Here is a 27,982-nt window from a genome sequence, read left to right as displayed (position 1 = left end):
TCATGAAAACACATCAATGCAACACGTCTCAAATGTAACTACTACTGAAGTATATCGTCCAGCCATAATCATACCTAAAATGAGCCAGAACTCCACTTATTTAATTAGTACACAGAATTAGTTAAAAATATAGAAGTCTGCCCAATGTTCCCCAAAAGGCAGGACAGGTGAAGAGTGGGGGATACCTGGCCATTTACAGTGTAAAGACAGCCTCTGTGACAGAGACAACACCTCACTTTGGATAACAAAAGAAGCATGTGTTTTCACCTGGACTAGAAAGCTTTTGTCTCATTGTATTCACTTCGTTTGAAGCCCGGCACCATGTGGATCTATTTAGCATGTCTGTGAGAGCTGCTGACTCCCCCATCCCCGTTTTAAGAACAGAGCTACTGGTGGAGTTTAAACCTGGGTTAAAATACAATGTTACTAAGATGCTATTATCTCTTGGTGAAAATATATACTGAAGTCAAAATGAACAAAAGTATTTAACTATGGCCTGTGTAGGTTTAATATAGGTAAAAGCCAGGAGAAGTAAAACGTATTCACATGAATGGATGCTGTGTCATTAAAGCTTTAAAGTTAACTATTGTTTACAGATGAATAAGAATGTAATTCCTGGTGTCATTCTAAAGTGTATATTGTGCAAAGTATTAATCTAATAACAAAACTTCATTGTGAAACATGGTTCTGTACTGAAATTAGATATTGCTAAATTGACTCCCTTGTACTGTGTGATCTAGAATATTATGCGTAGTAGCTGTCCGCCCGGCCACGACGGTTCAGCTCCCGATTGGCTGAAAAGAGACAGAGGAGGAGCTCTTGTTAAACAGCGTCTCTTTCGAATCTACTGTATATAAACATGTTGTTTAGAGAGTAGCAGTGTGCTGCGTTTCTGGACCCTTGCAGTCACCATTCTGGATTCTCCTTGTCGACAAATAAAGAAAGGAGAGAATTAACCTTATCACCTCGGATTCGATGTCTCCTTTGTTCTAACATTCTCACTAAAGGCTGGCGTTGCTCCACGGTTTAAATCCACGGTGTTGCCACACAGATTATACATCACTACTCATCATGGAAATGCAAATGTTAATTCTGACAATGTTAATTCTGGAAATGAAAATGCAAATAATGGTCAAAATGACATGCTAGGTATTATGAGGAAACAAAATGAAATAACCACACTGTTAATACAGCAGCAATGCATCTCATCTTTGCCAAAGAGAGAGGTACCAATCTATGATGGGGATCCATTAAAATATCATGCTTTTATGAGGGCTTTTGAGAATGGAGTGGAAAATAATACTCAAAATTACAGTGACCGTCTATATTACCTGGAGCAGCAGACAAAGGGTCTCCCCAGGGAACTTGTTAGGGGCTGCCAGCACCTGGACCCTGCAAGAGGGTATGCTAAAGCTAAGGCTCTATTGAGAGAGGAGTTTGGAAACGAGCAGAAAATAGCATCTGCATACATGGACAAAGCTCTTTCATGGCCACCCATTAAAACTGAAGATGTGAAAGCTCTTCAAGAGTACAGCCTCTTTCTTAGAGGCTGCTGTAATGCCATGGAAGAGGTGCAATATTTACATGAGCTGGACATGCCTGCGAATATGCTGACCATTATTAGGAAGTTGCCATACAAATACAGAGACAAGTGGAGAAATATAGCCTGTGAACTACAGGAAAGGCGCAGACAAAGAGCTACATTCATGGACATCACTGATTTCATTGGGAAACAAGTGAAAATATTATCTGACCCAGTATTTGGAAACATACAGGATGTTCCATCACTAACCACAACTAAAAGTGTGAGCAAGTACACTCCACAACCTTGTTCCGGAATGAAAGGAACTAGCTACGCCACTACTGTGACCCCTGTAAAACCTATGAATCAGCTTGGAGTGGAAGAGAAGGAACATGTTCAAGGAACAATGGAAACATGTCTTTACTGTGGAGAAGGACACATGTTGGATATGTGCCCCCAGCTGGGGAAAAGACCTCATAAAGAGAAGATAGGCTTCTTGAGAGAGAACCGTGTCTGTTTTGGCTGTTTGTGTATTGGACACATAAGCAAAGTTTGCAGAAAACGGATTACCTGTGAAAAATGTGGTCTCAAACATCCAACTGTACTTCACATCACTTCAAAAGAATGGGACAAAGAGTCTGACCAAGCTGAGAGGAAGTCAGGGATATCAGTGGATGGCACAGTAGTATCGAGTGGCCTTACTGGGGCTGGTGACAATAACTGTAAACTGCCTATTGTTCCAGTACAGGTTAAGTCCAATAAGGGGAGCAAGATTGTTACCACCTATGCTTTCTTGGACCCAGGAAGCTCTGCAGTATTCTGTACTGAAGCTCTAATGCACAAACTGGACCTTACAGGGAGGAAGGCACATATTCTCTTGAGGACAATGGGCCAAGAGAAAGTAGTTTCTAGTCACATTGTACCAGGGCTGGAAGTCGCTGGCTTGAATGAGAAGCGCTTCTGTAAACTGCCCAAGGCTTACACACAGGTGTGCATGCCTGTCCATAAAGGGAACATTCCCAGACAGAAGGATCTTCAGAGATGGCCTCATTTCACTCATATTCATCTGCCTGAGATTGATGCTGACATTGAGCTGTTGATAGGGACAAATGTTCCTGAGGCTTTAGAACCACTGCAAGTCATTAGCAGTCTAAATAATGGTCCTTATGCCATCAGGACGATGCTGGGCTGGACTGTGAACGGACCGCTAAATGGAGGCAGCGATGATGCAATAGAATGTCAGCAGCCAGAGTTATTAGTGAATAGGGTGTCTGTTGTGAACTTGGATGAACAGCAGTTTAAGACAGATTTCCCCGAATGCAGTGCTGATGAACAAACTGGCATGTCAAGAGAAGACATGAAACTGGTCATAAAATCACCTGAGAGTGAGTGGCCTGTCAATTCTGATGATGCTCATCAACTACCATCAAATGACCCGGAGGTCAAGAAATCTGTTGCAGTCAATGCTGTACAGGCCGGAGAGGAGGTTGCTGCAGTGATTCACATGATCCATTACTTGGACTCTTGGACCCGTCTGATAAAGTCTGTATCTTGGATCTCGAGGTTTAAGACCTGGATCTTGTCTCTTTGTGAGAGGAGGAGGCAAGTGAAAATCAACCAGTCTGACTTGGATGTGGACAAAAAGAGCTGTTCAATGGAAAAGGACATGGAAACCTTGAAGAGGAAAACCGTTTCAAGTTGCCTGTCAGTGGAGGAGCTTGAGAAGGCAGAACTGGAAATCAGGAAGTTAAGACAACTGAAGAGGATTCCAGAGGACTTCTCCAGGCCACACAAAGGCAAAAATGTGAAGGAGGATAGTCACATCCACCTACTTTGCCTACTGATGGAAATGGAAAATAACAAAGAACAGCTGCCTGGATCGCCCAATAACCAAGAGCTGCTTGATCCAGGAGGTCGAAGAGGACTAATGCTTTGACAATGTCATGACCTGTAGGATTCCGGTTGAAGATGGATTACAATTATTTCTTGGATTACAATTATTGCTTGGATTGACCTTTTGACAATTTTTTGACTTTTGACCCTTTGACTTTGCGACGAGAGTGTTTACTCTGAAAATGACTATTTGCGCGGGAACATCTGGCCTTACGAACAATGACTCGTTTCGCGATCTGCTGAAAGAAGATTTTGCCTTATGTGAAAAAGAAAAAAGTTTGGGACTCTGATTACTGTTATTTATTTCATGTTCTCCTATTATGCATTTTTGATGTAATTATTAAGTCATAACCTAATAATTAGGGGCTGGCGTGTAGGAGCCATGAATTGGTTTATTGGTATTATGATTATGTTTGGTTATTGTTAGTTATATATTTGGTCAATGCCCTGTCACTGGTGTGTGTGTGTGAGTGTATGATTGAGTGACGGGCATAGGGGAGGATACCTGGTTACCTCAAAAGCACCACCTGACCACCTGCTGAGAACAGAGAGAGAGAGGGGGTGTTTGGGAGCCTACTTTTTGTTGACCGCTTTATACTTTATTGTTTTGATTACTGTGATCATCTTGCTATGAGTTTAAGCACCTTTAATTTACGTTCCTTTTTTGTTGCTTTAATAAACCCCTTAAAACGCATCGTTTGGATCCAGTGAATCTCCTTTTGTTTGTAGCGCGTCACACAATAGACCTGGCCCATCTCATCGCCTCTCGCGACTTATTTTAGTTTATTTCTGTGCAGTCGCATACATTACGCATATAAGGTTTAGGACCGTGGGTTTATAAAGATAACGTTGCATGGAAAGTTACTTACTCGTCTGGCTGTGAGTGTGTTGAGCGCCCAACGTTTATCGCCACTGGCCCGTCTCCTCTGCTCCTTGGTTCCGTCCGTCTGGCTCTCGTCTCACTTTTCCTCCCCGTCACTCGTCTGTCGCTGCGGCCTCTTGTCACTGGGAAGCGGGCACGTCTCAGCTCACCGTCCGCTGCTTGTGGCTGGCGTGTTCGCTATACTACTTATTCTCCACCTCTGCTCCGTGGCTCCTTCCTCTCTGCTACACAACCTGCTCCTCGGCTGTCACACTCACACTGCCCTGTGTGCCTGTCTTTTCCTGTTCTTCATTCAAATGGCCCACGCTCACTTTTGTATCCAGAGGACCACACCCTTCTCTGCTCTCATTCGCTCCTTATCACGTCATATCTGGGGACATTGGCTGTCGGAGGTCACGCCCGAGTGACATGGTCAAAGTCATTTAGCCTGTTGCAGGGTTCACAGTCAAGTGGCTCAGGGACCAGGGAAAATACATTGTGCGTTAAAAGCGTACAGTGGGAAACTTTGACAGGTAATACATTTAAGATGATGGTTTTAAGTGAATTACATACATGTTTTAAGCATTAATAAAATAATTCAAAAAATATTGCACAACTCATTTCTGACCCTGTCACACATGGACCCCTGCATCTATCTAAATGCACCATGAATCGGACAATGGTCCGGTTGTTAAAGTATTATTGGGTTCACTGAAGTGTCACTGTCAATTCTACTTCAATATTAACTGACCTGCTGCAGAAGTCTCACTGATTTAATATTTACAAGTAATTACTTTCAAAATAATAGCCTCTCATTCAGGTCGTCTCGTCCCGCTGCAATGTAAACAAAAAAAGGCCACACCCTTTACTGCACAGAGCGCAGTCAGCAAACCATCACATTTTAATTTTGTAAGATTTGGGCAAAGAGTAATCTGTTGATACTTTTTCATGCCACTACTCTGCACTGAGGCACTCCAGTGAAGGTACAAAATTCAAACCTTTTATAGTGTCTCACTGTATCTTTTTCCTAGACTTCCTGCACGTCCCTGTGTGCAAAGAGGAGGTTTCACCAGAAGAGGAGTGGAGCCCCAGTCTGGTCCAGGTGGAACCACAACCTCCACAGATTAAAGAGGAACAGGAGGAGCTACTTCAAAGACCAGAAGAGGTTGGTGAGTCAACGTTGACATTATTAGCAGTGAAAAGTGAAGATGATGATGAAAACGGAGAGACAAAGCCTGTAGCCAGCACCTCAACTGAACACATGAAAACACAAGCTGATGTAGAGGACTGTGGAACATCACAACCAACTAATAATGACCAGCTCCTCTCTTCACACTGTACTGAATCAGACACTGAAGACAGTGATGAGTGGGAGGAGACTAGGGGAGATCAGTCAGCTTTAAACACACTGAAATCACACAAGAAACAAAATGTGGGAGGACAGGGCAGGCTGTCCCTGAAATCATCAACACAAACTCACTCCATGAGGAGTCACACAGGGGAGAAACGTTTTAGTTGTACAGAGTGTGGCCAAATGTTTAATCAGAAGGGATATCTGAACAGACACACAATGATTCACACAGGGGAAAAGCCCTTTGCTTGTTCTGTTTGTGGTAAAGGCTTTAATCAGAAAAGTATTCTGAAATCACACATGAGTACACATACAGGTGAAAAGCCCGTTTCTTGTACAGTTTGTGGTAGAGAATTTGCTAAAATGAATACCCTGAAAACACACATGATGGCACATACAGGTGAAAGGCCCTTTTCTTGTACAGTTTGTGTTAAAGGCTTTGTTAGCGCAGGTGATCTAAAAAAACACATGAGGACTCATACAGGCGAAAAGCCCTTTTCTTGTACAGTTTGTGGTAGAGGCTTTGCTAGAATGGATAACCTGACAATACACATGAGGACTCATACAGGCAAAAAGCCCTCTTAGTTTGTGATAAAGGCTTTACTAGAATGTCTAATGTAAAAAACACACATAAGGACTCATACAGGGGGGCAAGCCTTTTAGTGGAAGTTAGTCACACACACTATGTGACACATATATCATTCAGTCTAATCCAGGATGACAATGAGAAGGATACTAAAGCAGAGGAATTGTATAATCTCACAATATCAACATGACTGAATAAAATAAACTATTTGTTTCTAGTTTCTTGTGTATATAGTTTTTTTTTTTTTTTTTTTTGTATGGTTCTTATTTTCTATTCAACATGATAAAATGTAATAAAAAAATTATCTTGTATTATTCCCTCCAGCTCATAGGTTATTGGTAGAACAATATGAGCACCAGTGTCTGTCCACATTTGTCCGGATTAAAAAGAGTCATGTTTATTATTATATTCATTAATATGCCTGCAATAAATATGTTCATTGATATGCATATCAATGCATATGCAAGTGCTGACAAGCTTCTGTGTTTGTGTAGCAGTTCACTGTGTGGTGACATGTGTGTTGTTTGGATTGTTAAAAGGATCATAGAGTACATATTTGGTAGATGCCAGAGACAGTTGAGTTAGTTACATTCTACAGAGTTGTTTGTCTTTGAGATGTTTTTCTGAACAAAATTGTTTTTTACGTATTACTTGTACATTTTGATAATGTTTTTGTTTGTTTAGTTTAATAAAGGTTTCAACACTACATGTCCTCTATGTATGCTTTATCATTACAGACATGTTTTCAAATATGTAGGGCTGTCACGATTATGAATTTCTGGAGATGATTAATTGTCATACAAAAAATTGTGATTGATGAATATATTGTCTATTTTCCGCTTATTACACGGCTACTTAATAAATAAATTGACACAAAAGTAACAACAAAACGAAGTATTTCCTTGCTTACGGCAATGAAAGTATTCCATTAGTATTGGGCTGGGCGGAGAAGTTCGCCTCGGAAAACAAATGACAGTCCATAAGGTAACCGGAAGACTCGCCCCAAAACACAATCGCCACCATTCTATATACAGTATATGGCAATTTGAGGGTTCATAACAAGGAGAAGTTGGGCAACCCCTGTAAAGTAAGTGCAACATGGCTGACATGTGTAAATGGTCAGTTAACCCATTAAGACCCGGAACGCATCTGTGTGTCATTTTTAGATTTGAGCTAAAAAGCCTTATTTTACACTTTGGCTATTCAAAAATAGCAGATATACAAGCCATTAGCCATGTCAAATTTCAAAGTTCATTGGTCAAATGTAGTCAAATGTTAGTCTCAGTTATCTTGGCATATGCTTAATTTATTTTGAGATGATCTTATCATCTGTGCTAGCACGTTTAAGAAACGTCGCATTTTCATTTTGCACCGCTGTCTCGTTAAACCCAGCTGTGGGTGAATATTATCCAACACTTCACCACGGTAAATGCTACGTTCATGTTTACTGCATTAAAGCAGGGGTTCTCAATCTTTTCAGGCCATGACCCCCAAAAATAACCATGCTACACGTACATGGAGTTAGAGGGATGGGCAAAAACCGTATATTTCCACATTTCAACTGTTAAAGTACCAAAAGTAAAAGTACTGAAATGTTTGAAAATAGCAGATCTACAAGTTCACAACGCGTCGCATCGCGACGCATTGTGAGCTTGTAGATCGGCTATTTTCAAATAGCAGAGGTTTAAAATATGGGTAAATGTGTTAATGAATGTTTTATAATGTAATAATTGATATCTGAAAAGTAACTAGTAACTAAAGTTTTTAAATAATTGTAGTTGAGTGAAAGTACAACATTTTCCTCTGAGATGTAGTGGAGTAGAAGTAAAAGTATTGGAAATTGGAAATACTCAAGTAAAGTACAAATACCTCAAAATTGTATTTAAGTACAGTACTTAAGTAAATGTACTCAGTTACTTTCCACCACTGGTTTTCAATCGCTTCTTTTTACTCTAGAGAATACTCTTATTGTGAAGAGATCGTCCACCGGAAGTCTTATACTTGTTAAGCTATGGTTGCTCACGGAACACAGCTCAGCAGCAGCAGCAGCTAGTGTGCGTTTGGCTCTTTGGCAACAAAAGGCTCTCCAGTTGGAGTTTGATCTCAATCTGTGGAAGTTCTGGACATTCTCCTGTAACGACACCAGGCAGGGTGAGTCTGACAGCGGATCGGCCGCTCACACGCGTGTCACACACCACACCACAGCGCTGGGAAAGACTACAACTTTAACATCCTAAAAAACTGCCTTGGAGAACTCCTCAAAAAAAAAAAGCTATACCTATATAACCAACATGGCTCCGTCTATTATTCACCGTGGGAACAATAACAAAGAATGAGTCACCCGGTCCACGTTAATACGAGACAGAAATGTCGTTTGTATTCATTCATGTTTGATTTGAGTGAGAGGTGTGTTGGCCTTTAGATCAAGACTATCGTATGTATTTGATCGAGTCTTGACTTTTACTTTCGGTCCGTATCTACGAGAGTCTTGGCGACCACCCCCCCAGTTTGCCCTGGAATATCGCCAGTAAAGCCCGTATTTCTCCGAACATGTACAAATGCAAAATATAAGGATACCCGCTTGCCCCAAATGTTAACTATTCGTACGGCGTGTTTGTGCAATGTATTAGTCCATATTTCTCAGTAAAGAAGTGTTTTAATCCCGTCTGTGGCCGATTCTGTCGGAAGTTCCCAATGGGCGGTAGTTACGGGGCGCATCCGTTGAAAGTCGGAATTACACTCAATGTAAACAGGAAGTAAACGAGGAGGGGGAATGGCGTTCAGGCACAGATGGGATTAAAACACTTCTTTATTGAAAGATATGGACTAATACATTGCAAAAATACCCCGGACACCAGGTTAACATTTGGGGCAAGCGTGTTCCTCGCCCCTCCCGTTTGTATGCGAGAGCTGGCGAAAACTTCTGGGAACTCAGATTAGGGCAAGCGGGTAAGCATCTTATATTTTGTACTTGTTTGGAGAAATACTGGCTTTGCTGGCGACATTGCAGGGCAAACTGGGGGGGGGGGGGTAAGAGGTGTGTTAAACTACAGCAGTGGGAGAAAAAAAAACTCCCATATCTGCTGGGCGAAGTACAACAATGTGCAAACACAGCAGCAAGATTCGTGAGTTGCTGTGATAGGAAAAGGATATCAAACGGAACACAACCACCCTAAAGACTAATCATTGTGTATATTCCGGCACTATACCTGCACCCAGTGATCTTGGTACATAGAAATTGATCTATTGAAGATTCTGACTTTCAAATGTACATATTTTTTGTTTTGATTGTATTGCTGTATTGTTGTATTATGCTTTCTGCTTTGGCAATGTAAACGTATTTTTTCTCATGCCAATAAAGCCCTTTGAATTGAATTGAATTGGGAGAAGCTGTAGGATCTGTGGATCAAACTTGGTCTTAATAATTCCTCTTTTTCAGGGTGTAGCCATGGCCCCAGAATGGTCTAATAACAATGTTATAAACTGGTTTAATAATTCCTTTTTTTCAGGGTGTAGCCATGGCCCCAGAATGGTCTAATAACAATGTTATAAACTGGTGTAATGTTTCCTTTTTTTCAGGCTGTATAGCCAATATTAGCCATGCTCCCAGAATGGTGATGATGACACCGATGCTGCTCGTTGGAGGAAGAGGAAGAGGAGGGTGATGATGATGATGACATGCTCAGTTAGGCCGTTGGCTGGTTGACTGACTGACTGCCGTCACGACCACAGGATCCGTGTGTGTGTGTGTGTGTGTGTGTGTGAGAGAGAGAGAGAGAGAGAGAGAGAAAAATTGAGGCAGAGGAAGAGAGGAAGATGCCGAGGAGGAAGCAGTCGAACCCACAGCCGGTGAAATGTGAGTTGGATCGTTGTTATGTAAATGAGACCTCTGATCAAGTGGTGTAAAAAGTACTCAAATTTTTTACTTAAGTAAAAGTATCAATACCGCAATATAGAAATACTCCGTGAGTCCGTTTACAAGCAAAAGTCTGGAATTCCAAATGCACTTGAGTAAATGTACATAAGTATTGGCATCAAAATGTACTTAAATTACCAAAAGTAAAGTACTCATTATGCAGACTGTCCATTTTCAAATGTATAAAAATCATTTGAAAATAGCCGATCTACAAGCTCACAATGAGTCGCGATGAGCTTGTAGATCGGCTATTTTCAAATGGTCGAAATGTATATAGGGCTGAAGTGGTTAATGTATGTTTTCCAATCTGGGGGTAAGCAGTGGTGTAAAGTAACTAAGTACATTTACTCTAGTTACTTAAGTACAATTTTGAGGCATTTTTACTTTACTGGAGCATTTCCAATTTTACTTCTACTTTAACTTCTACTCCACTACATCTCAGAGGCAAATATTTTACTTTTACTCCACTACAATTATTTGACAGCTTTAGTTACTTTGCATATATACATTATATTACATTATAAAACATACATTAACCACTTTAGCCCTATTTTATACCTAGACTATTTGAAAATAGCATTGTGAGCTTGTATCTGCTATTTTCAAACAATTCAGTACTTTTACTTTTGGTACTTTCAGTATATTTTGATGCCAATACTTGTACTTTTACTCAATTCACATTTTGAACTCAGGCCTTTTACTTGTGACTACTAAGTATTTTTATATTGTGGTATTGCTACTTTTACTTAGTAAAATATCTGAGTAGTTTTTCCACCACTGGGGGTAAGACGTGATCGTTAGAAAGTGTGGCTTTAAAAAATATTGAAAAGCCTTATTATGGGTTTGTGTTAAATCTATACGTTCTCTCCATCAAAGGCTGATGTCTGTATGTCAGACGGGCAGTGAGACAATATTGCAGACATTCTGTCCACGTGTGTGTGTGTGCGGGGTGGTGTAAAGTAACTACGTACATTTACTCAAGTACTGTAAGTTCACTTTTGAGGATTTTCTTTTACTTTACTGGAGTATTTCCCATTTTCAATACTTTTACTACCACTCCACTACATCTCAGAGGCAATTATTGTACTTTTACTCCACTGCAATTATTTGAAAACTTAAATTTCTAGTTACTTTGCAGATATAAATTATTATATTATAAAACACACATTAACCACTTTAGCCCCATTTCATACATAGGCTATTTTCAACCATTTTAGTACTTTTACTTTTGGTACTTTAAGCATATTGTGATGCCAATACTTTTGTACTTTTACTCAAGTAACATTTTGAACACAGGCCCTTTACTTGTAACAGAGTACTTCTACATTGTGCTATTGATACTTTTACTTAAAAAAAAAGGGTGTGTGTGTGTGTGTGTGTGTGTGTGTGTGTGTGTGTGTGAGATTTCGCTCGCACGCTAGTTATCTCATCATGAACGTCCTGGCCCACTCGGACTCCCGTTTCCTCTCTCTTCCTCATCTCTCCCTGCTTCCTGTCTCCCTACTTCCTGTGTACACGGAGTCCTAGCCATAGATATAGAAACCTAGATACCTCATTGGCCTCTGCAGTTCGCTGGAGCAACTGGTATCGCGGCCGTCATTTTAGAGTAGGCAAACTGAGACTCACAGTGACTACTGGCCAATCACAGCGCTCACAGCGCGTTGACTACCGGCCAATCACAGTGCGTCTTTTCCGGGACTTGTCAGTGCAATGGTTCTCAACCAGTGGTCCTTGAGGGGGTTCCAGGTGGTCCCCAGCTAAATGATGGAGAGTTGATAACCAAATGGACCCTTATAAATCTTTAAATCTTGAGTATAACATGTCACACTCTCAAGAGTCTGCATTACTTACTATACAGGTACACAATTAGAGAACGTAACGAATTGTTATTTTGACAGCATCTTATCGAACGATAACAACATATTCTAAGTTTTGGGTGTGAGAGGCTAAAGCTCATCAAACGGTGTTCCGTGGCTCAAATGGCGAAAAAATAATGGACCTTGATATGAAAAAGGTTGAAAACCACTGTTCTAATGCATTTATGTCCATTGAAGCTGACAGTCTCTCCACAATTAAAATCATCACAACTCCCTGAATTTTCAACCTAATTTCAAGCGGTTAAGAGTTATGGATGGATCCAGTAGGCGTAGGCCTATATTTGGTTACATCTAAATTGCATATTTTCATACCAAAATACTTTCAAGTAACAGTAATAGTCAACATATTTTAGTCTCCATTCACTGGTAGACTACATGAAATATGCTGGCCACATTGCAGAATTGCCTTTATCCAACATCCTTATTTTAGCTATTCAGGTCAGAACAGAGCTATCAACTTTGAAAGACTGAAATAATTGTTCATTTGAGAATTTTCTCAAATGACAAAAACAGCAACTACAAATGAAATGTCTTTGTTCCATATTTTAATGGCACTGAAAGCATAACATATAACACAAATACTCCAAGACAGCCAAAAGCATAGGAACATGCTTAAAAATAGCAGATATACAAGCTCATAGCGCGGCACCGAGTGCCGCACTATGAGCTTGTAGACCTGCTATTTTTGAATAGCCAAAGAAATCTAAAATGACAGAGATACTTTCCCGGATTGAATGTGTTAAAGCTAAAACTAGGCTAAGTTTGAACTTAGTGTGAGGTGGTGCAACTGGCCTATGAGAACGAGCCCAAAAGAAGCGACTATAATAGGCCACACGAGTAACCTCAAAACCTATATGTCAATTATAGGTTACAAGCTCCCAACGCGCCGCAATGCAATTTCATCCACTCTCTGTGTTTGCTATTCCGTCACCACCAGATGTTGCGAGAGAAACAAGCAACCAGGTCTATGGTAACAAGCCCAAAAGAAGTGACTATAATAGGCCACATGATGGCTATTTGAAAAGAGCCGATCTATAAGCTCACAACCAGTGGTGGAGTAAAAGTACAAAAGTATTGGTATCAAAATGTACATAAAGTACCAAAAGTAAAAGTACTAAAATGTTTGAAAATTTCAGATCACAAGCTTGCAACGCGTCGCGACGCGTTGTGAGCTTGTAGATCGGCTATTTTCAAATAGCCTAGGTATAAAATGGGGCTAAAGTGGTTAATGTATGTTTTATAATGTAATACATTTATATATGCAAAGTAACTAGTAGCAAAAGTTTTCAAATAATTGTAGTGGAGTAAAAATACATTATTTGCCTCTGAGATGTAGTGGAGTAGAAGTAAAAGTATAGACAATTAGAAATAGTCCAGGAAAGTAAAAGTACCTCAAGATTGTACTTCAGTACTGTACTTGAGTAAATGTACTTAGTTACTTTCCACCACTGCTCACAACGCGTCGCATTGCGACGCGTTGTGAGCTTGTAGATTGGCTATTTTCAAAATAATTTTGAGGAGAAAAAAAAATAGTATTTTTGGAACATTTTAAAAAACACATCTGGTATGGGGGGTCCCTGGCACAAATGATCGTTTCAGAAGGGGGTTTGTGAACAAATACACTTTCATTTGGGGGGGGGGGGTGCTTGACAGGGACGTGCAGAGGGATTTGGAGTGGCAGGGGCTGGAATTTCAAAGGGGCACCGAACAATTTACCATACTTTTAGGCCTGAAACCCCCAAGATAACCCGAAAAGTCACACATCCAACAAGCATCGAACTGAGCAGATTGGACAGATTGGCCAGAGATAATGGCCAAATCATAAAAACGGGTACTCTCGCCGATTTTCGATTGAGTTTTGGCCATTGTCGCCCGTTTTTCTTTAATATCACGGGCTAGGAAGATTGGACGGCGACAAACTAGATGCCTGAGTACAGTTCACTTTGAGCTGCATCCAGCACATACACTGCCATTTCCGTCTGCCTTACCGTTAGGCCGATAGGGACAGTTGAAATGTATTTTTTGGGGTAGTAGATTTTTTTTTTTTCCTAGTCTGGAGAGGTCACTTTTTTTACCGACGGGTAAAAGGGCAGGGGCTCAAGCCACCTTTCATGTCTATGTGTCCACGACATTTAGGAAACGAGGCCAAATAAGCAACTACACTTTTCGAAACGAGCCCAAAAAAAAACCCCCACAAGCCCAAAGTCGCTTATAATATAATAAGCAGACATGACAACACAGGTCACCACCTCCTAATCTCCTGCTGTCCTCCACACTTATCTCGTCCAAACCAACTTCCTTTGCTTGTCTGACGGCGTGGTGCTCTCCCTCTCTCGTTTCCTCTTGTCCTCTCTCCACTTCCTCTATTTTCCCTTCACACTTCCCGCAGACCCCCTGATGAACTTCTACATTTCAGCTGTTGATGAGTCGATTCGTTGGCTCGTTATCGTCGTTGATTCGTTATCTCTCATATGGTACCAACATCAACACAGCATGGAATTGTGGACAAAATGCTTATCCAACGATAACAACATTTTTGAAGTTTTGGGTCTGAGAGGCTAAATCTCATCAAATGGTGGTTCCGTGGCTCAAATGCCGGATAAATAGTGGACCATATGAAAAAGGTTGAAAACTAAGGGTTACTTCCGTAACCCCGGTTTTGTAAATTGCGAACGAGTTGTTCACATATGGGAAACTGCGCCCTCTGGCGATGATATAGAAGCTTCACATTCACTCCCTCAGGGCCAAACCCTTTTTGGCCCGATGGGTCTTCCGTCGCTTTCCGGTAATCCACTCCCGAAGGTATTATAGGAGACCGGAAGTCGTTCTCTTGATACACCAGCTTCCTTCTGCCTACGGTGAAGCAAAAAGAAGGGTGTTTCTGTGAACAACTCGTTCGCAATTTACAAAACCGGGGTTACGGAAGTAACCCTTAGTTTTGCTACATTGCTCTCTCGTTGTTCACATATGGGAGATATAAACCCCCGGAATGTATCTACAAATCGAGATACCACAATACCTGCCCCAGTACCGGGCGCCAGGGCCCCGCCCCCCCAGGGGCGTGGCCCTCAGCACCCAGACGCCATCAGACCCACCGGGTCTGAGGCAAGGATCAGGAAAGTAGGGCCCTGACAACCCATTGTCAGCCCTAAGATCTAAAAAACATGCACAGCCTGTCCATCTTAGTGGAGGGCCCTAACAGACCGAAGTCCGCCTTACTGACCTAAGGCCTGGACTTCGGCCTATGACATACTAAGCACAAGGGCATGAACAGATCCTACATCCGTTCTATGCCCCTACCCACCTTCAGGTGGAAGCCACGCCCAGGACTGCGAGCGCCGAGGAAGACGCCGCCACGTCCAGGCTAGAAAAACAGCGAAAGTCAAGGAGACTACCAACTCGCTGTCATGTAGACGTCCTGAAAGACACGCCTCTGCAGAGGGCCCAGGACGTCAACACCCCCTAGGAGGCACAAGGGCATGAACCGACCTTACGTCTGTTCCATGCATCTACCCCACCGTCAGGTGGAAACCGCGCCCAGGACTGCGTGCGCCATGGAGGGCGCTGCCACGTCCAGGCCAAAGAGAGCAGCGAAAGTCGAGGTAGACGACTAACTTGCTGCCGTGTAGGCGTCCTGAAAAACACACCTCTGCAGAGGGCCCAGGACGTCGACCCACCCCTAGTAGAGTGCGCTCTCAGGCCGTCAGGCACTGGGGCTCCGCTACTAGTGTATGCCAGGCGAACAGCATCCAAAAATCCACCGGGAAGGCGTTGACTAAGCCACCGCCTTCCCCGTGACCGGGGCCCCAAAGAAACGAACAACCGGCTGGGTCGGTTCTGGACACACACCCCCAGGGCCTTCACTGGCCAGAGACAGTGCAGCCTCCGATCCTCCTCCGGGCAACCGGAGGCAGGTGAAAAGCCACCACCTCAAGTAGGCTTTAACCACTGCTAGGTAGTCTTGGGGACAAACGCCGGGTTGGGTTTGAAGACAACCCTACCGTCACCCCCAGCGAACCTCATGCACTCTGGAGTCACCGAGAGGGCACGAATATCGCTCACCCGTTCCGCTGTCAACAGCGCAACCAGGAGTGCCGTTTTGAACGTGAGGAACTTTGGTTCCTCCGTCTTCAACGGCTCAAAAGGAGGACGAGAGAGTGAGTCGAGCACCAGGACCAAGTCCCAACGCGGCGAACAGGGACCTTGAGACAGGATGTGCACGCAGCGCACTTCATGAACTGGCCCACAAGGGGCTGTTTTACGCGGTTTTCCCCTCGAAGCCAACCGTGGCTCACTGAGAGCCGCCAGGTACCCTTCGATCGTGGAGAAAACGTTTCCCAGATCCTACCTATCCTGTAGTAAGATCAGGACGTCTGCGACCGAAACCTGGAGCGGAACCACGCACAGCCGGGGACCGTCCCAGATACCATTCCTCGCACACGCCCTACTTTGTCCCGTAGAGAGACCTAGTGGAGTGTGCCCTAGCGGCCTGAATAGTATCCGCTAGTGGTGGAAAAACAGTCATTTCAGCGAACGAACGACTTTGTCCACGTTCACGGCAATGAATAGTTCAATTGACTCGTTCACGTCTAGTGTAAAAAACGCCCTCGTGGGAGCGTTTTTGTTTTCTACGTCGCACGACGCACGTACAGCCCAACCTCCCGTCCTATAGCGGGGGAAGGGGATGGGGGCATGCACTATAGTGTGAACGTAACTGTCCCAGAAAAAGAACGAACTCGTTCACATTCACGGCAAGGAACTAGTTATTTTGAGCGAGTCGAACCTGAACGATACCCCACTGGTAGCCACCATTCTAGGTGGAAAACCAGTCGCAGTCAAGTTTTCCCTCCACGGGCCAGACCCACAATTCCTATTTCAGCGGGTCTGGGATGAAAGGTTTCGCCCCTCGCCTGCTGTCGCGGATCCCTGCGTAGCGGGAGGGGCCAAGGTTGCTCGTAGAGGAGGGGAGATCTCCCCGATCTCCAGGAGCCCCATACCGGAGCCACCAGCAACGCCACCAAGCCTTGGAGTCTGATCCGTTCCGGAGTGGAGTGGATCAGTTCCAGCGGAGGGCACGCATAAGGCAGCCCCCCCGGCCATTCGTGCGCCGGGGCGTCCAGGTCCAGAGGAGCCTGCTCTCTCATTGAGAGGAACAGCGAGCAATCTGCGTTCTCCTCCGAGGCAACTAGGTCCAGATCTGGTCCGCGACCCCGGTGCGGAAACCAATCTGAATAAAAGTCTCGCCTCTGGACAGAGGATCGGTACCCCTGTTCAGAAGGCCAAGTACATGAGAGGCGCTATTTGTTTCTTAATACACAATTTGCAATTTGTTTCTTAATACACAAACACTTGTCATAGAAAAAAACATTCTGAGCAACAATAACATCGGACACAGATACATGCACGTTCAAGTAACTTGTACTTCTGGAGTGTGTGTGTGTCGGGACTTCTTCCAGGGGCTAGAGGAACGATCCTTCGCCGTTTCCGCTGGCTCCAGTGAAGACTTTGCTGTATTTCGTTGCGATTCCATGTTTTTAATACACAAACCTTGGTCATGACAAACAATCGAGCAAACAACAGCAGGGGGGCACAGAGGCATGCACGGTCATGTAAACTTGTACCCTGATATGTGTGTGCGTGTCGCACAAGTGCATGCACATTCACGTTGTTTAGTAACTCGGGGCTCGGGGTGCAACTTTCTGTCGCCGTTAGCTCCGGTGAGGATCTCGTCCTCTTCACACATTGACAACAATAACAGCAGGAGACACAATAGCATGCACACTCAGGAAATCTGCTCTGGCCTGTGTGTGTGTGTGTGTGTTTTGCAAAATCTTCTTTATAGCATACACAGTCAGACGATCTGCTCTGGCATGTGTGTGTGTATCTTGCAAAACATTTTTCCTTCAAGGCATGCACAGTCAGACAATCCGCTCTGGCACGTGTGTGTGTGTGTGTGTGTGTGTTTTTCAATCTTCTTTCTTTCGGTGCTTGGCGAGCGATCCTCCGTCGCGTCTGCCAGCTCTGGTGAAGATCATCTCTTTATCCGGCCACTTTATCCAGGTGCAAACCCCTGTCTGAAGCCTCTCTTTGGTGGGATTTGGAAGGCGGGGGAGGCGGTCGCTGTCCCTCCGGTCGCGCTGCTCGCCTCTGGTTGGCAGCGGGTGGGGCGGAGGAAGACTGGGAAAAGCAACTGGACCTACCTGCCGGATCTGTGGTGAACCACCGTACCCTTCCGTGGGTGACGCACAAACCGAGTACTCTACCAGCCCATCCTGTGGAGTATTAGTTGAGAAAAATCTCCTGTGTGAGGCGTCGCATCTCAGCTAGCGCTGGTATAGCGGCGTCTCCGGTCTCGAGTTGCTTTTTAAATTACACAGACACTTACTTTGTCATGGAAAAACATTTCGAGCCACACAAACAAAGGAAACACATAGGCATGCACATTCAGCCAGATCTGTACGCTGAAGTGTGTGTCGCGGCTTCTTCCAGGGCTGGAGAGCCTAAGGGAAGGTGGCGAGAACTGAGCCTGGTGGTCCACGATGGCGCGTGCGTCATGGTAGACTGAGTGTCCCACTCATCCAGGGGCTGGGAGCAGGAACGGGTGTCGCGTCGTCGCCGGGGGGGAGGAGAGATCCACGCTGGCTCCCCGGTCGTGGCGATCGGCGGTAGTGTTGGGCTCTCGTCGAGCCATCGTAAAGGACGTAGGTGGCTAGGCTAGGCTAAACTAGGCCAAGCCACTGAGCAAGCTAGAGGCCAGGCTAAGCTAAAGGCTAGCTAGCCAAGGTAACTAGTGTGGTTAGTTTAACGTCCGTAGAATGCTGTGTTTTCCTCATCCGGAAAAGCACAGCGGGGATAGGAGGGAGAGAAGGAGGTCTGGGGAACTCTGTGGACCGAGAATCCGACCAGTCGCTCTAGAGTTTTGATGACCCGCAGATCTCGTTCTATTGTAGATTTGTCGTGAAGCTCCTTCACCGTAGGCAGAAGGAAGCCAAGAGAACGACTTCCGCATTCCGGTCTCCTATAATACCTTCGGGAGTGGATTACCGGAAAGCGACGGAAGACCCATCGGGCCAAAAAGGGTTTGGCCCTGAGGGAGTGAATGTGAAGCTTCTATATCATCGCCAGAGGGCGCTGTTTCCCATATGTGAACAACGAGAGAGCAATGTAGCAAAACCACTGTACTAGTGGTCAATGGGTTCCCTTTTCAGCCCGTGACCCCAAAATAATGCGGCCATTGACTCGCGACCCCACCTAACCCTGGAGGTAATTTATGCACATAAACTTAAAAGTTCGGTGCGCATTTGTAATGTATTATAGTATGACTTTTGACTGTAGGCCTACTACTTGTACTGTTAATAATCTTGTTAATATAGAATCCAATCAATCACATTTACAGTACCTAATGAGATGGGTAAAATGTACTATTTGTAATCATTTTTAGATTGTATTTCATTCATTATGTTTATTTATTTTTAATTATTTTGTAAAATATTTTTTTATGACCGAAAATATCTTCGCGACCCCACCGTCAGTGTCCCACGACCCCAACTTTGGGAACCCCTGTACTAGTCTATGGAGAAGGTCTCTGTGACTAAGTTATGCTAATATTTGTACATGTTTGTATGTGTGTGTGTGTGTGTGTGTGTGTGTGTAGTTGAGACGGAGGATGGGGCAGTGGTGTGCGAGCCAGGCTGTCTGGTTCTGGAGCGTGACTTCCTTCTGAGTGGAGAGCTGGAGTTTGGAGACTCTGAGATCATGGGCCTGGACCGAGATGCAGGTCAGTCACACACACACACACACACACACACACACACACACACACACACACACACACACACACACACACACACACACACACACACACACACACACACAGTGGCTGTACGATTCTTGCTCAAATGTGAATCACGATTTTCCTCCATAAGAATTGAGATCACGATTCTCACACGATTCTCACACAATTCTCTTGTAAATTTAAAAATATTAAGCAAAAAATAAAAAACCTTTTTTTTATTTTTTTAATTGAAAAAGAAATCGTCATAATTTAAAATCGAGATCGCATAGGTGTCTGAATCGAGATCACGATCTTTTTTCGATTAATCGTGCAGCACTAACGTCACACACACACACACACACACACACACTAGTGTTGATTTTGACAGCAAATTTTGATTCAGTTTTAGTCATAGTCTTTTGAATAAAATTCCATTTAGTTTTAGTCATATTTTAGTCATCAGAAATGTTTTAGATTTAGTCTAGTTTTAGTCGACTAAATATCATAAGATTTTAGTTGACTAAATCTACAGTTGATTTAGACGAATGTATTTTGACGGTGCCTTGATGGCGCCGTAATGGCTGATTTTACACCTGGGGCCTGTTCCTCAAAAGGTGAATTAGAGCTAAAGCCTGGCTTTACCTAGCCTGGTAAACCCTCCTTCCGGAAATCTCATTTCCATTTGATTTCAGGAGTGAGTCTGGCCTGATCCGCCTTTCTGCAATATTGGCTGTGCTGGAGTTGGGCGGGAGTAATACCGTTGACTGACAACCCCTTCAGCCAATGATAATTTTTCCCCTTCAGCCAATCAGCAGTTCACCAGTCTTAATGTGACGCAACGGGACTTTTGAGACAGCCATGCCCAAAATGGGTTACCTTATTCGGATACATGGGTGTCACTGCCCGCCCCTACCGGTTCTCTACATTTTTATTTTTAAATAGGCTTTGTCATGATTAATTGACCACATATATGAAGTTAAACAACTAAATTCTATCCAAACGATATCTTATAAGTAAATTCCGTGCCTCAAAATAGAAGTTAGAGAGCTTTTTGAAGTAAAAAAATAGCGGAGAATATAGCGGACAAGAAAAAGATGGCTGCCGTTCGTGTTTTGGGCTCACTCGAACTCGCCACCTGATTGGCCAACGTAAGCTGTCAATCACAGAACAATGAGCGACGACGCTGATAGGCTCGTCCGTTTGGCGTACACAGCCAATATTGCAGAAAGGCGGATCAGGCCAGACTCACTCCAGGAATCAAATAGAAATGAGATTTCCGGAGGGAGGGTTTACCAGGCTAGGCTTTACCACCTATCCTGGCTTAATTTAGCCAGGATTAGAGCTGAGTCGGTTCCTCAAAAGGTGAATTATCTTGAAGATTAGTTTAGCCAGTTCACCCTGGCTAAGTTTAGCCTTATCCGATTCCTCAAAAGAGAATTGAAGCAAGCCTACCTTAGTTACCATGGCAATTTAGCTGTGAAGTTAGCCTGGTCAGGAGCAGGCTAACAGCCAAGCTTACTTAATCCAGTGTCTTTGTTCTTCAAGTTTTTCCACATTGAAAAAAAAATCGTCATAATTTAAAATCGAGATCGCATAGGTGTCTGAATCGAGATCACGATCTTTTTTCGATTAATCGTGCAGCACTAACGTCACACACACACACACACACACACACACACACACACACACTAGTGTTGATTTTGACAGCAAATTTTGATTCAGTTTTAGTCATAGTCTTTTGAATAAAATTCCATTTAGTTTTAGTCATATTTTAGTCATCAGAAATGTTTTAGATTTAGTCTAGTTTTAGTCGACTAAATATCATAAGATTTTAGTTGACTAAATCTACAGTTGATTTAGACGACTAAAATGTATTTTGACGGTGCCTTAATACTGATTTAATATTTACAAGTAATTACTTTCAAAATAATAGCCTCTCATTCAGGTCGTCTTGTCCCGCTGCAATGTAAACAAAAAAAGGCCACACCCTTTACTGCACAGAGTGCAGTTAGCACACCATCACATTTAAATTTTGGAAGATTTGGGCAAAGAGTAATCTGTTGATACTTTTTCATGCCACTACTCTGCACTGAGGCACTCCAGTGAAGGTACAAGATTCAAACCTTTTATAGTGTCTCACTGTATCTTTTTCCTAGACTTCCTGCACGTCCCTGTGTGCAAAGAGGAGGTTTCACCAGAAGAGGAGTGGAGCCCCAGTCTGGTCCAGGTGGAACCACAACCTCCACAGATTAAAGAGGAACAGGAGGAGCTACTTCAAAGACCAGAAGAGGTTGGTGCGTCAACGTTGACATTATTAGCAGTGAAAAGTGAAGATGATGATGAAAACGGAGAGACAAAGCCTGTAGCCAGCACCTCAACTGAACACATGAAAACACAAGCTGATGTAGAGGACTGTGGAACATCACAACCAACTAATAATGACCAGCTCCTCTCTTCACACTGTACTGAATCAGACACTGAAGACAGTGATGAGTGGGAGGAGACTAGGGGAGATCAGTCAGCTTTAAACACACTGAAATCACACAAGAAACAAAATGTGGGAGGACAGGGCAGGCTGTCCCTGAAATCATCAACACAAACTCACTCCATGAGGAGTCACACAGGGGAGAAACGTTTTAGTTGTACAGAGTGTGGTCAAATGTTTAATCACAAGGCATATCTGAAGAGACACACAATGATTCACACAGGGGAAAAGCCCTTTGCTTGTTCTGTTTGTGGTAAAGGCTTTAATCAGAAAAGTATTCTAAAATCACACATGATAACACATACAGGTGAAAAGCCCCTTTCTTGTACAGTTTGTGGTAGAGAATTTGCTAAAATGGATAACCTGAAAACACACATGATGACACATACAGGTGAAAAGCCCTTTTCTTGTACAGTTTGTGTTAAAGGCTTTGTTAGCACAGGTGATCTAAAAAAACACATGAGGACTCATACAGGCGAAAAGCCCTTTTCTTGTACAGTTTGTGGTAGAGGCTTTGCTAGAATGGATAACCTGACAATACACATGAGGACTCATACAGGCGAAAAGCCCTCTTAGTTTGTGATAAAGGCTTTACTATAATGTCTAATCTAAAAACACACATAAGGACTCATACAGGGGGTAAGCCTTTTAGTGGAAGTTAGTCACACACACTATGAGACACATATATGATCATTCAGTCTAATCCAGGATGACAATGAGAAGGATACTAAAGCAGAGGAATTGTATAATCTCACAATATCAACATGACTGAATAAAATAAACTATTTGTTTCTAGTTTCTTGTGTATAGAGTTTTGTTTTATCTTTTGTATGGTTCTTATTTTCTATTCAACATGATAAAATGTCAACAAAAAAAAAATCTTGTATTATTCCCTGAAGGCTCATAGGTTATTGGTAGAACAATATGAGCACCAGTGTCTGTCCACATTTGTCAGGATTAAAAAGAGTCATGTTTATTATTATATTCATTAATATGCCTGCAATAAATATGTTCATTGATATGCATATCAATGCATATGCAAGTGCTGACAAGCTGCTGGGTTTGTGTAGCAGTTCACTGTGTGGTGACATGTGTGTGGTTTGGATTGTTAAAAGGATCATAGTACATATTTGGTAGATGCCAGAGACAGTTGAGTTAGTTACATTCTACAGAGTTGTTTGTCTTGAGGTGTTTTTCTGAACAAAATTGTTTTTACGTATTACTTGTACATGCTATTTTTGAACATTTTGATAATGTTTTCGTTTGTTTAGTTTAATAAAGGTTCAACACTACATGTCCTCTATGTATGCTTTATCATTACAGAAATGTTTCCAAATATGTAGGGCTGTCACGATTATGAATTTCTGGAGATGATTAATTGTCATACAAAAAATTGCGATTGATGAATATATTGTCTATTTTCCGCTTATTACACAGCTACTTAATAAATAAATTGACACAATAGTAACAACAAAACGAAGTATTTCCTTGCTTACGGCAATGAAAGTATTCCACTACATCTCTTGTACTCGGATCCAAATATTGTACTTTTACTCCACTACATTTATTTGAAAACTTTAGTTACTAGTTACTCTGTAGATTTTTCCGGACTTTTACATGTAGCAGAGTATTTCAATTTAGCAGTATTGATACTTTTACTTAAATAAAAAATGTGAGTACTTTTTCCACCACTGCTGATAGGGAATTAAAGTATGACTGATAATCCTATAATAAAATAAAAAAACCTCTGTCCTTCCATCTGACATTATGTCTGTCTGTCTGTCTGTCCATATTTTTTTTGCAGTGAGCGAGTCTTGTTCTGCCAGTTTTCCTTTATATTTTTGAGACCACCACACCTGCAGTCAACCGTTACCAAAGGACAAAGAAGGGCGCAACAGTTTTCCCTGTTCTTTAGTGATCATCCTATAATAAAATGAAGAAACCTCTGTACTTCCATCTGACTGTCTGTCTGTCTGTCTGTCTGTCTGTCTGTCTGTCTGTCTGTCCTCATACATTTTTTCTCTTAAGTGGGAAGACCAATGGATCTGTACTTGCACATGGGCATTGACCTTTTCCCAAATGTATACATTTATTTAGCCGGGGATCCAGTCTGATTCATTACATTCGGCTGATCATTTTTTTCCATAGCAGCACACTTCATGGATTATCTGTTTTCAGTGCGGGGCAGTCCATCACATTGCCTGATGCAATTAGTGTTAAGAAATAATTAGCTATATGGCAGAAATGTGAGAAAACAGGGATGATTTTGCTATATTTAATTTGATTGATTTTTATTTTTGTAACAAAATCGTTAACTTTGTGTCACAGTTGGGTGGAAACCTTGCATGTCCAAAACTGTTACATTTGATAATATTTTAAGTGTTCCTATGGATCCTGTAGTTATTATTTTAAATACTTTAAAATAAAGTTATTATTTTAAATGATAACTCTAGCTGGGGGGATATTATTTTAAATGATAACTCTAGCTGGGGGGATATTATTTTAAATGATAACTCTAGCTGGGGGGATATTATTTTAAATAATAACCCAGGATCCATTGGAACACTTTTGAAATGAAAAGTATACCTTTCATTGGTTATAAAACCCACAGACGAAATTCACTCATTTATTCTCTCTTCCAATATTAGCCTACTGTTGTAGATTGGCTAATTTTGCAACTTTTTTTTGTGTGACACTATAGCAGGCTATGCCAAAGTAGGGCATTGATTTACAGGAATAAAAACAAGAAAGAAAGAAGAAAAAATAAAACACATACAAAGTTTAAATATGGAGATAAGAGGTTTCTGCCCGACAGTATAGGCCAGTGGTTCTCAACCTATTCAGGCCATGAGTGACCCCCCAAAATGATGATATTTGAACTGGAGACCCCCCACCCTGGCCAGCATTTTTGAGACCACCACACCTGCAGTCAACCGTTACCAAAGGACAAAGAAGGGCGCAACAGTTTTCCCTGTTCTTTAGTGATCATCCTATAATAAAATGAAGAAACCTCTGTACTTCCATCTGACTGTCTGTCTGTCTGTCTGTCTGTCTGTCTGTCTGTCTGTCTGTCTGTCTGTCTGTCTGTCCTCATACATTTTTTCTCTTAAGTGGGAAGACCAATGGATCTGTACTTGCACATGGGCATTGACCTTTTCCCAAATGTATACATTTATTTAGCCGGGGATCCAGTCTGATTCATTACATTCGGCTGATCATTTTTTTCCATAGCAGCACACTTCATGGATTATCTGTTTTCAGTGCGGGGCAGTCCATCACATTGCCTGATGCAATTAGTGTTAAGAAATAATTAGCTATATGGCAGAAATGTGAGAAAACAGGGATGATTTTGCTATATTTAATTTGATTGATTTTTATTTTTGTAACAAAATCGTTAACTTTGTGTCACAGTTGGGTGGAAACCTTGCATGTCCAAAACTGTTACATTTGATAATATTTTAAGTGTTCCTATGGATCCTGTAGTTATTATTTTAAATACTTTAAAATAAAGTTATTATTTTAAATGATAACTCTAGCTGGGGGGATATTATTTTAAATGATAACTCTAGCTGGGGGGATATTATTTTAAATGATAACTCTAGCTGGGGGGATATTATTTTAAATAATAACCCAGGATCCATTGGAACACTTTTGAAATGAAAAGTATACCTTTCATTGGTTATAAAACCCACAGACGAAATTCACTCATTTATTCTCTCTTCCAATATTAGCCTACTGTTGTAGATTGGCTAATTTTGCAACTTTTTTTTGTGTGACACTATAGCAGGCTATGCCAAAGTAGGGCATTGATTTACAGGAATAAAAACAAGAAAGAAAGAAGAAAAAATAAAACACATACAAAGTTTAAATATGGAGATAAGAGGTTTCTGCCCGACAGTATAGGCCAGTGGTTCTCAACCTATTCAGGCCATGAGTGACCCCCCAAAATGATGATATTTGAACTGGAGACCCCCCACCCTGGCCAGCACTTGGAGTTGTGATTGATTGATTGATGTACTTTATTTAGTAAGACATGAGAATGGCAGTACATGGAAGTACAAATTCACAATACAAGGTGTTGAGAGGCATTATATTTAGTTTGACTCGGTTCCACAGATAAATATTGTGAAAATAGCAGATCTACAAGCTCACAGCTTCTAGATCTGCTATTTTCACAATGTTTGCCTCTTATATTATTTACAATTTGGCCAGTGTTTGACCCGTTTTTATAGTAGGCTATATTTTGTTGATCACCTTTGACGCAGTAATGGACTTTTTCTTTTCGCTGTCATGTGATCTTGTTGAGCCCTTCCAAATCTTTTGAGGAGTCCCGACCCACAGGTTGAGAACCGTTGGTATAGGCGCCTGTGAGTCTCTTGGCTGAGGACCAGAGGTCAAGTGAAGCTGAACAAGTCAGTGGTAGGCTGTGATGCTGCTGCAGCTGCAGGTTCATGCATTTTGATTTTCATCCATGTTTTCTTTTGTTCACCTTTATGTGTGTGAATATATTATACCCTGACCTGGCCTAGACTATAGCTGCTTGTGCTCAACAATGGACGTTTTTTAACCGATGACGAGGTAAGTAAATTAAACTTAATAAGTGCAGTTAGCGCACTGGTGGCGCAGCCGTCATTGGATGCAGGCAGGCCTGAGTGCATTTTAATGTAATTAATTTGCCGGTGGACTGTGTCGCCTGCGAAGAGACACGTTGTTGTTGGCTTGTAGACCATTTATTTTTGCCAAGCGACATAAGATGGAGAAGATACATTCATTAAACTTAAAGCGTTGAAGAATGACGTTAAAGTTAATTAAGCAACTTCTCCTGCTTCAGCAACACCACGTGGTGGTAAAACTCTCAGCTTGCTGCAAAACGCCTGTATTGGGCCTACATCTCAACTATATAGTTGCTTTAAATACACTTGTGAAGAACTTGTTATTACAAAACATACATTAACCACTGTAGATCTGCTATTTTCAAAGATTTTTTTTTATACATTTGGAAACTTGTGAAATGGGACATTCTGCATAATGAGTACTTTTACTTTCAGTACTTAAGTATACTTTTAAGTGTGCTTTTACTCAAGTACTTTTTGAATACCGGACTCTTATTTGTAACAGAGTAGTTCTACACTGTGGTATTGGTAGCCTTTTACTTGATGTAACAGGGAGACCTGTCTCCATGCAGGCTTATGGGTCCACGCCCCAATTACACATGTGTAGGTAATCACTGATTAACCCCTCCCCTATAAAGCCTGGTGCTCATGCATTCATTCTAGCTTGGCTCTCTGACTCTGTAGGCACTTGTCTGAGCAAGGTAGGCAATGGAGTGTTTTGCTTTTAAACTGTTTACTGTTGTTTAGTATTTATTATAATGGTATATGTTCCTCAGGCGCCCTCCTCTCTGCCTCACTGTTGAGGATAAGAGCAAAGGCCAAGAGGTGGTTTCTAGGCCAAGTGGTAGGGCCCAAACCTCACTTAACCTGAGGTACGTAGTGTAAAGTTGCCTTTGTATGGATTATGCCCTCATATAGTATGGTGGTTATAACATAATTCTGTACTTATAGGCCCCTGTATGCTCCAGCCATTATAGCCTTGCTATGGTGCCACTGTGTATGCTGCCGTGCCCCTGCCCTATAGACAGACCTTGACTGTTAAGGTACTTAATGTTCTGTATTTTGGATTGGAAAGTATTTTGATGTATAATTATAATGCCTGG

The 27,982-nt window shown here is 42.2% G+C and overlaps 1 protein-coding gene across 1 annotated transcript; it reads left to right on the top strand.

Annotated features, from left to right (window-relative positions):
- Window positions 1-8,261: 8,261 nt before the first annotated feature.
- On the top strand, window positions 8,262-22,324 carry LOC308080721 (uncharacterized protein). Its single transcript, XM_080422674.1, has 5 exons — window positions 8,262-8,365; window positions 9,794-10,070; window positions 19,662-19,784; window positions 21,938-22,071; window positions 22,256-22,324. Exons 2-5 carry the CDS (start codon window positions 10,031-10,033, stop codon window positions 22,307-22,309), a joined length of 351 nt encoding a protein of 116 aa, XP_080278800.1. The 5' UTR covers window positions 8,262-8,365; window positions 9,794-10,030; the 3' UTR covers window positions 22,310-22,324.
- Window positions 22,325-27,982: the final 5,658 nt, after the last annotated feature.

Source organism: Gymnoscopelus braueri (assembly GCF_963280865.1).
Source record: "Gymnoscopelus braueri genome assembly, chromosome: 24".
NCBI classification, from domain to species: Eukaryota; Metazoa; Chordata; class Actinopteri; order Myctophiformes; family Myctophidae; genus Gymnoscopelus; species Gymnoscopelus braueri.
The sequence above is the reverse complement of the archived record's forward strand: the minus strand, read 5'-3'. Positions and strand labels throughout refer to the sequence as shown.